This window comes from Littorina saxatilis, linkage group LG2 (genome assembly GCF_037325665.1).
Source record: "Littorina saxatilis isolate snail1 linkage group LG2, US_GU_Lsax_2.0, whole genome shotgun sequence".
Lineage (NCBI taxonomy): Eukaryota > Metazoa > Mollusca > Gastropoda > Littorinimorpha > Littorinidae > Littorina > Littorina saxatilis.
In genome coordinates this window covers 64,571,408-64,581,407 of record NC_090246.1, presented here as the reverse complement: position 1 = coordinate 64,581,407, position 10,000 = coordinate 64,571,408, and the positions used below count along the sequence as shown (strand labels likewise).

Here is a 10,000-nt window from a genome sequence, read left to right as displayed (position 1 = left end):
TTTAATAAGGTAGGGGAATGAATGGCCTTTTGAGTCATATAATTGTTTTTTCAATCAACAGCCTCATAAGAAAGATCTGCCCTCGAACGCATCTGCTGAGTTTTTTTTATGACGGGTAGTGTAGAGCACCAACATGCTGCTTTACAACTATAAAAGGTAAGATGTCCCTCAAAATGTTGTCCATGCTGTTACGATCCTTTCGAATTAAAAGAGGTCGGTTGAAATCCTGAAAATCACACAGTTGGTAGAAATGTTGATCCAGATCAAGAATCATACAAGTTTATTTTAAAGCGAGGACGCTGTCAAGGGAACATTTGCATGATTTGGTGGTATAGTTTTCTGATCACGGTACCCGTGAGCGATCGCGGAATAAGAATTATTTCCGAGCAGTCTCTAAAACCCTATTGAAATTGTCTGGCAGAATACCCGACTCGCCTAATTTGAATAGGTAAAATCAGTGTTTTGTTTTAGCGAGGGACGGTTGTGCTGTGCGATGCGTCGTAAGCTGTGACCCCTCTGTGTAAATGCGGTGGTCGAGAGGTTGACCGTGCAAGCGTGATACGTCAGAATGCGATGGGATGACTGATGCGAGCGGATGTGTTTGTTGTGGTGTGGGATGAAAGTGTTTTTATTAATTCGAGTAATTAGGTTTTATTTTAGTGCCTGCGGCAAGAGAAACATGGAAGCGAACATTATCTTGTGCATGTCGGAGGACAGTAAAGCAGTGTGCTTCGCCGGTTCGGACAGTGTGTAACTTCAAGGATTTTCGGCAGTGATGTGATTCCTGACTGTGTTGTAGACATTCGAAGGATTCAGAAGGAAATGTGTACAGTGCCGAACGGTGTGTTCTGTGTGACGAGAGATATTTTGTTATAACCTAGGTCTGATGATTATGTTTTTATTTGAGTTAATAGCGAAATGTTTGAAATGTTCATCCGTTGTGTGCCGTGTGTGTTGTTCGAGTGCGTGTTGTCACCATCCCGTATGCACGAGTATGTCTGTGTATGACTGTGTGTGTACAAATGTATGATTGAGTGAGCGATTGTAGAAACCCCGTACACGGAAAAGCAAACACCGGACCAATAAGTCAGCAGCACATCTAAATTCCTTGACAGACGCTTTGGAAATTGCGAAACCAAAACCACCCAAAATATCCGTACAGTTACGGTCCGTGCTGTTACGCTTCTTGGGTCACTGTGCAAACTGAACACATACTAGTGTCATTCATAATGTATTAAACTGCATATTTCAGTGACATATGTTTGGAAGTTACTTTTTGAAAACGGTTAGACTGTTTTTTGGGGGGTTAATCTAATTGGTTTGAGATCTAGATATCGTCTGTGCGACGGTGAAACATAAGCTTACCTTTTATAGAGAAAAAAAAACCCATTGGCTCTGTCGTAAGTGCTCGTTTTCGTCCATGATTTGTAAAGGTAAGCATCTTACAATGCTGCGAAACCATCAAATGCAAATTGCAGCTTTTTATTTTGTTTCCTTCTAACTTAAATCCATTAATTTTTAAAACTGAAGAAAACGAGTCCATTTGTAGAATATTCGAAGTATGTTCGCCTCCGTGTCTTGTTGTAGAGTAGGCACAGACATAGACAGAAAGACAGACACACACGCAGACACACACACACACACACACACACACACACACACACACGCTCACACACACACACACACACACACACACACACATACACACGCGCGCGCGCGCGCGCAAAAGCAAACACATGCAACTTTAAGTGTTACTGGCCTAAAAAAAAAAAAAAAAACCATCACGCATCCACCCTCCCATCCACACACACAAACGACGCAAGAAAGATATGGAGAAGGCAAAAGCATTTCTAAACAAACAGAGAGAGGGAACTCGAACTCGGGCTCAAAAACGGTATCACAGAAGAATAAAAAAACCAAGAAATTCCTTCGAGGTAGGAAAAACACCCCCGTTGGTCAAAGGGAAATAACCATTCTCACTGCACCCATTCTCACTGCCACCAACTGAGAAGGTTATTTTCCTTTGACCACGAATAATGTTTCTCTATAAGTCCTTGTAGAATCTTAATCCACCAATAACTCCCTCACCGTGTGTTTGACTGGTCCCAATTTTTGTAAGGACCGTCTCAGGAATGTATAGAACCTGTTCACCAAGTTTGGTGACGATCGGTCCGTTCATTCTTGAGATCTATATGCGAACACAAACACACAAATACACAAACACACAAACACATCGACCGAAACCTATACACACCCCTATACCGGGGGTGTAACAACAAGAAAGGTAGGTTGTTGAAACGTTTGTTATTGACAAAACAAGCCGCACTCGCCTAAACGAAACACGCTTAAGCAAAAAACTCAATATCTGAAACCAAAACCAATTCTCCGCCAGACCCCCCTCTTTGTAAGACTATTTCCTGGGACAGGCTGATCTTCCTTAACCCAGTGTGGGATTTTCAGTGGGGCGACCACCCCCAACCCAGCGCGTCCCCGGGTGGCGGATAGGGGAACGGTCTTCAGATATGGAGATCAGCCGCTTGCGGCCGCGGACCAAACTGGCGGTGTTTCCTACCAGGGCGGAGTGGGGTAGCAGGCGGCACTGCTACCCCCTTTGAAATACTCCATCGTCCATTGACGGGACTCATCTAATGCGATTAAGGGCGCATTAAAACCCTAGCTCCGGGTGGGATCCCAGCAAATCCTCCCCCTGTGCTCTCAGGGTAGGACGTACGGGCCATGAGCTAAGGGTGAGGTAACCCCGACAGAAAAACCCGAATGCTGAAGACGGGGGACCCGGTCCGCACGGCGCATTTTAACAAACCACGGGTACACGCGCTTACGCAAATGATGACACAATCAACCAGCACAGATGGAAATGGCGCTCGCCCACTGAGGACCCCCCAGGGTTGAGCAGCGTCGGGTCCCATGCCTCAAAGGGACCCAGCCCCAACTACTGGAGGTCCCTCCCGTCCGTCTTGTCACGCCAGGGGATGCGGGAGGAGAGTGACTGGCACCACCACAACCAGGAAGAAACCCAGTCAGCAGCGACCTTTTCAGGTCATGCACTGGAACGCAGAAAGTATCCTGAACAAGAAGACAGAGTTGGAGCATATCCTGCATGAGAAGAACATCAACATCTGCTGTATTCAGGAGACGCACCTGACACCCCAAAAGTCCTTCAAAGTGAGACGCTACCAGTGCCTTAGGTCCGACAGAACAGACAGAAGCAAAGGAGGAATCCTGACCCTCATCAGGAACAACACCAATGCCTGTTTGATAGAAACGCACATGGAGGACTCCGAATATCAGATGATTCGAATCCAGACGAAGACAGCAGAATTCCATCTTGTCAACTTCTACTGCCCCAACGATAGACACCTCGCCCTTGACACGATCCCCGCAAAGGCATCCAACTTCATCGTGGTGGGTGACTTCAACAGTCACTCACAGAGTTGGGGATATGACCACTTGGATCGGAGAGGAGAAGAGGTGGAGAACTGGCATGACGACAAAGGTCTCATCCTTTTGAACAGTCCCTTTGACTGCCCTACATTCTACTCCAGAAGATGGCACACTACATCAACTCCTGACCTAGCCTTCTGCACGGAAGACATGCACCAGCTAACCAGCAGAGAGGTCGGAGAACAGCTAGGTGGAAGTGACCATCGGCCAGTCTTTTTGACCCTGGGCATGGAGTCCTGCACTGAAGCTTCCTTCCCACGATGGAACTACAAAAGAGCGAACTGGTTCCTCTTTAGACACCGCACCAGCGAACTCACCAAAGACATCAGAGTCGAGGGTCGAGACATCAACATGGTGGCTAAGGACTTCAACATGAGCATCCTCAGAGCAGCGCGTGAGTCCATTCCCAAGGGTGCCAGGAGAGACTATAAGCCCTACTGGAGCAATGAATTGCAGGAACTGGATGATGATCTGGCAGATGCCAGAAGGGAAGCAGAAGTCAACCCGTCACAAAACAACAACATCCGCCTCCAGGAAGCCAAAGCCAAATTTCTCAAGAAGAAGCTACAGGCAAGATGGAGAAGCTGGCAAGAGAAAATAAGCTCCCTGAACCTTGAGAAGGATGGCAGAAAGCTCTGGAGGCTTACCAAGCAGTTGAATGATGAGATAACCAGCAGAGGAAAGATCACATTAGAAGAGAACGGTAAGGTGCTAACTGGAAAGCATGCTGCCAACCAATTTGCTAAAAGCTATGCAGCTGAGAGCAACCTCCATGTTAGCCCCGAGAAACAGAGAGAAGCAAGAAGAGAGAAAAGAGAGAGACCTGCCAGACAGTCGTCAGTGGACGCCATGAGTCAACCACTCACACTCCACGAGCTGCACTCAGCTCTGAAAAAGTTAAAGGCGAAGAAGTCCCCTGGCTCAGACGGCATCACCAACGAGATGCTAACCCACCTTGGTAGTGCAGCAGAGAACAAACTACTCGAGGTCTTCAACAGCAGCTGGAAAGAAGGACCACAACTCTGGCAAGAAGCGATCATGATCCCCATCCTAAACAAGAAGAGCAAACGCTCGATCGAGTCACTTTCGCAGTTCTGAATATTATATGAGGCATCAGATGGACAGGAAGAAATTGCTATTCACAACACAATGAGTCACGTTCACATAAAATTTGAGCCCGGTCACTTTTATAGTTTCCGAGAAAAGCCCAACGTTAAGTTGTGTGTTGCCGAACAGAAAAGGCTAGTTATCTCTGATAACGTTCGTAAAAGGCTACAGATGTAAATACTTTGATGTAAAGAATAATCCTACAAAGTTTCAATCACATCCGATGAACTTTGTCAAAGATATAAAATGTCTAATTTTTCCTTTGACGCTGACCTGTGACCTTGAAAAAGGTCAAAGGTCAACGAAACCATCGTTAAAGTGTAGAGGTCATTGGAGGTCACGACTAAACAAAATATGAGCCCGATCGCTTTGATAGTTTCCGAGAAAAGTCCAACGTTAAGGTGGTGTCTACGGACGGCCGGACGGCCGGCCGGACGGCCGGCCGGACAGACTAACACTGACCGATTACATAGAGTCACTTTTTCTCAAGTGACTCAAAAAAGGGAAGGATCCAAAGAAGCCCACCAGCTATCGCCCAATCAGCCTCACCAGCTGTGTTGTGAAGACCCTGGAGAGAATTGTGAACGAGCGCCTCAGGTGGTACCTGGAATCCAGGAACCTCCTCGCCCCTGAACAAGCTGGATTCCGACAGTTCCGCAGCACCGAAGATCAGGTCACTTACCTGGCGCAAGAAGTTGAAGATGCCTTTCAGGAACAGAAGCTGGTTTTCGTCACCTGGATAGATCTTCAGAAGGCCTTTGACAAGGTCTGGAAAGATGGACTCCTTGTAAAACTGCTGAGGAAAGACGTGTCCAGCAACATGTACCAGTGGATTCGCTCCTACCTCTACAACCGCAGGGCAAGAGTTAACGTCGACCAGACTAAAACCAAGAAGTTCCTCCTTCGTCATGGCGTCCCTCAGGGCGGAGTCCTCTCCCCCACACTCTTCCTTCTCTTCATCGACGACCTGGTGTCTGAGATGCCCAAGGGGATCAAAGGTGCTCTCTACGCAGACGACCTTGTGATCTGGTGCAAGGAGGAGCACGCAAGTACTGCCACCTACAGAATGCAGCAAGCGGCAGATAGGCTGAACGCATGGGCAGAAGATTGGTGCGTCTCCATCAACAAGGAGAAATCCTCCACCACCCTATTCACACTGTCGCCAAAGCAGAAAGCCGGAACCATTAGGCTTGGTGGAACTCCTCAGAGAGAGGATGAAGAAGCGACGTACCTTGGTGTCACCTTTGATAGACGGTAGACCTGGAAACCACACATTGCACAGGCAGAGACGAAGGCCCGGCGCAAGCTAGCCATGCTCAGGAAGCTGGCAGGTACCACCTGGGGAGCGAACAAGAGGATACTGAAGACAGTATACCAGGGAACAATCAGACCCCACCTCGAGTACGGCTCCACAGCGTGGTCAACCTCAGCCAAGACAAACCTGCAGACCCTCGACCATGTGCAAAACCAGGCCCTCCGACTCATCACTGGTGCAATGAAATCCACGCCCATCAAGGAAATGGAGAAGCTTACCACCATCCAACCCCTCTGTCAGAGAAGAGAAGCCAAGACTATGGTACAGGCCGAAAAGCTCAAGTGCCTACCCGACCACCCCATGAAGCACAGACTGAGCAACCTCACCAAAAACCGGCTCAAACGGAGCAGTTTTGTACACGAGAGCAAGAGACTTTCTCGACAGTACAGGGAAGTCCTCCCACAGAACACTCTACCTCTGACTCAAGAAGAAGAGGAAACCCCCAAGGCAACAGAGAAACCAGGCATCCAGATCTGCACCAGTGTTCCACATGTTACCTCAGGAGAAGATCAGAATGACACAGCTCGACAGGCACTCGCCTTAGCCCTGATCAACGAACAGTACCCAAAAGAGGCGTGGATCCATGTATACACCGATGGATCAGCAACTAACGCCGTGCTCAATGGAGGTGCTGGCATTCTGATCCAGTTCCATGGGGGACATACAGCTACATCCAGCGTTGCCACTGGCAAACAATGCACAAACTATAAAGCAGAAGCAGAAGCTCTCATGCAGGCCGCCTCCTTGGTTCAGGACTCCGCAGACCCTTGCTACCAAGTTGTCTTCCTCTCGGACGCCCTTTCAGTCCTTCAGGCCCTAGAGAACGACAAACTCCCACAGCTGGCCAAAGCATTACAGATGGTCAGACAAACCAGAAGAGTTGTCCTCCAGTGGATACCAGCACACTGTGGGATACCAGGAAATGAAAGGGCAGATGAGCTGGCGAAAGAAGGAGCCGTGGAAGACCAACCTGAAAACAGTGTCAGCTTTAGTGAGCAGAAGACAATCATCAAGGCATTGATGAAGCCAAGGACAAACAGAGATGACTACCACACAATGTCCAGACAGCAGCAAGTCAATCTCATCAGGCTGCGTACTGGCCACAACAGGCTCAATGCTTACATGAACCGAAAGTTCAAGCTGACGCCATCACCAACCTGTGCCTGCGGTCAAGAAGACCAAACAGCGGAACACATCTTACAGCGATGTCCCTTACTAGATGAGGAACGAAAAGAAGTGTGGCCGTCACCAACTCCCTTGCAGACCAAACTATATGGCAGTCGACAGGAGTTGGAGAAAACGACAACATTTATCACCAGTGCTGGACTGATCGTGTAACCTCTGCGAACGCCAAGAAGAAGAAGAAGTAAGACTATTTCTAATTCGGATAAGCCAAACTCTGTCAAAAAATAGCTAACTCAAACACGGACATCTCAAACGTGATTTTGACAGATAAGCCAAACTCTAAACACTGTCGGAGAGACATTTTTTAACAAATTTTCTTGAAAAAACACGTCAGGAAGATAAACATATTTCGTCACGGCTATAATTATCCTACGGAAACGAACACGTCACCTGTTTTTGAGTATGCGGGGAAACTGATGACGTGAGCCACATTGACCAAGAAATACACGTGTCACGTGATGCGACGTTGAAATCCTTGTGGCTGCCAGCATGTTCCAAACAACTGTTCCAGTGTTCAAAAACGAGTGGCTCTCATACAAACCTCTTTTTCCAATCGAAGGAAGAGATCTTTGTGAAGAGCAAATCTACCTGAGGAATGTATGTGCTCATTTTGAGCGAGTGGTGAATTCAAACCACAATAAACATGCAGCGAAACAAAACATTTGCCTACAATCTATGTTTACGGAGATTTGGTCTTAATTTATGACCACAGAGACAAATTGTCTAATTTTGTTTCTTTTCTTTCTTTAATGGAAAGGGTTTCATTAAACATTACTTGGAATCCTTTTAACAAAAGCGTAGTTGCTTGTGGAATCTTTGGTTTTGTTTCTGAGATGTGTCACTGTTTTCACCATTTATTTTTACAGTTGGCTTACAGCTCCACTGAAGAAAGCACTTGTAGCTTGTCACTGTTTTGATCTTATTCATTTAAACACACATAAACACACACACACACACACACACACACACACACACACACACACACACACACACACATACACCACGCACAGAGAGAGAGAGAGAGAGAGAGAGAGAGAGAGAGAGAGAGAGAGAGAGAGAGAGAGAGAGAGAGAGAGAGAGACATTCCAAGTGATTTTACAACTTATCCTGAAAAAAACTCGCTTAAGCCGAACTGCAGGGTAATTTCTCGGGAAAGGTTTGGCTTATCCGAACTCGGATATGCACAAACTCGGATAAGCGAAACGAATTTTCATTCCCCGGGAGAGTTCGGCTTAAGCGTGTTTGACTGTATAACGTTACGTTTATTATTGACAAAACAATACGTATATACCGTTCCAACAACCTACCTTTCTTCTTTTTTTGATTCTGATTTTTGAAACGTTGGCAGTCTCTTTGTTTTTGGATTTGTATTACTGAAGTATAATAGCATTAGGTCCATATACAACTAATATACACATGAAACGACCAAAAGACAGAGAGAGACAAAGAGAGGGCAGGCAGACACAATGACTGCATGATTGTATAACAAACAGATAAGACAGAGACATACATACATACATACATACATACATACATACATACATACATACATACATACATACATACATACATACATACATACATACATACATACATACATACATACATACATACATACATACATACATACACAAGCTTACATACATACATACATACATACATACATACATACATACATACATATATACATACATACATACATACATAAGCTTACATACATACATACATACATACAGACAGACAGACAGACATACACGCACGCACGCACGCACGCTTAAATACAAACAGCTCACCATCACAGATCGAGCCAAGCTTTTACATACACTAAGACTGCCCCTTTACCACGTCACATACCAGCATTTAATCCCCTGGGTGCTCTCTATTCACAGTGTGATTTTTGTTTATGAAGTATAACTTCAGGAAAACCACAAGCCACTTTTGGGAAAAATAATGTTTCAACACATGTCTTCTTCTTCTTCAGCGTTCCAGAATTGTCTGGTTACGTGTGAGCTCGTTTTGCCCATTTGGGTTCCCCAAACTATACTCTGAGAGCATAGTCAGCTTCACTCCGCTTTCGTTGAGTAGGCATGCTGGGTATTTTCGTGTTTCCATAACTCACCGAACTCTGACATGGATTTACATGATCTTTTCCGTGCGCACTCGGTCTTGTGCTTGCGTGTACACACGAAGGGGGTTAAGTCACTAAGCAGGTCTGCACATAAATTGACCTTGGAGATCGGACAAATCTCCACTCTTAACCCACCAGGCGGCAGCGACCGGGATTCGAACTCACGACCTCCCGATTAGGAGGCCGACGTCTTACCACCACGCGGCCACTACGCCCGTCAAAAACACATGTCCAACTCCTCACAGCAAAGAGTCATGGTGTTGAATGTTTGTGTGTGTCCAAGTCGAGGGGGGTTCTTACTCCATGTAAAAGTCTTGCCAGATCTGAGGTGATCAGACAAACTCTTCTCACAGGACAAATTAAACGACGTAATATTTACCTGGGTTGCTTCAGCTCTCTGCATGAGATAGGCTGCATATGCCGCATAATAAGCATTGTACCCCAACATATTGCTGAATTTTATTGTGGTGCCCTTCGTCAAAATCCAGGTGCGGTATTCGTTAAGACGGGCGACCACTGTTGGACAGACAGAAAAAGGTGATACATTCCAAAAGCACGTATGCGCGCGTAAGCATGTGGGGTGGGTTGGTAAGTATGTTGCGTTTGAAGAACGCCATCCACGCGCAAGATTCTCACGGCAACATTGATAACCATCTTCACGCTCTAAGGATGTTGCCTTAAATAAAATAGAACAACAAGTGCTGACCATCAATGGGTTCAGATACGAGAGAGAGAGAGAGAGAGAGAGAGAGAGAGAGAGAGAGAGAGAGAGAGAGAGAGAGAGAGAGAGAGAGAGAGAGAGA

General features: G+C 46.3%; 1 protein-coding gene across 1 annotated transcript in view; it reads right to left on the bottom strand.

The window, feature by feature from the left end:
• The window catches only part of LOC138959534 (uncharacterized), a 28,728-nt gene that overhangs the window by 2,659 nt on the left and 16,069 nt on the right, over positions 1-10,000 (bottom strand). The window contains exon 6 of the mRNA XM_070331054.1: positions 9,577-9,713. Within this exon, the coding sequence (XP_070187155.1) occupies positions 9,577-9,713 (137 nt within the window). The remainder of the gene's footprint in view (positions 1-9,576; positions 9,714-10,000) is intronic.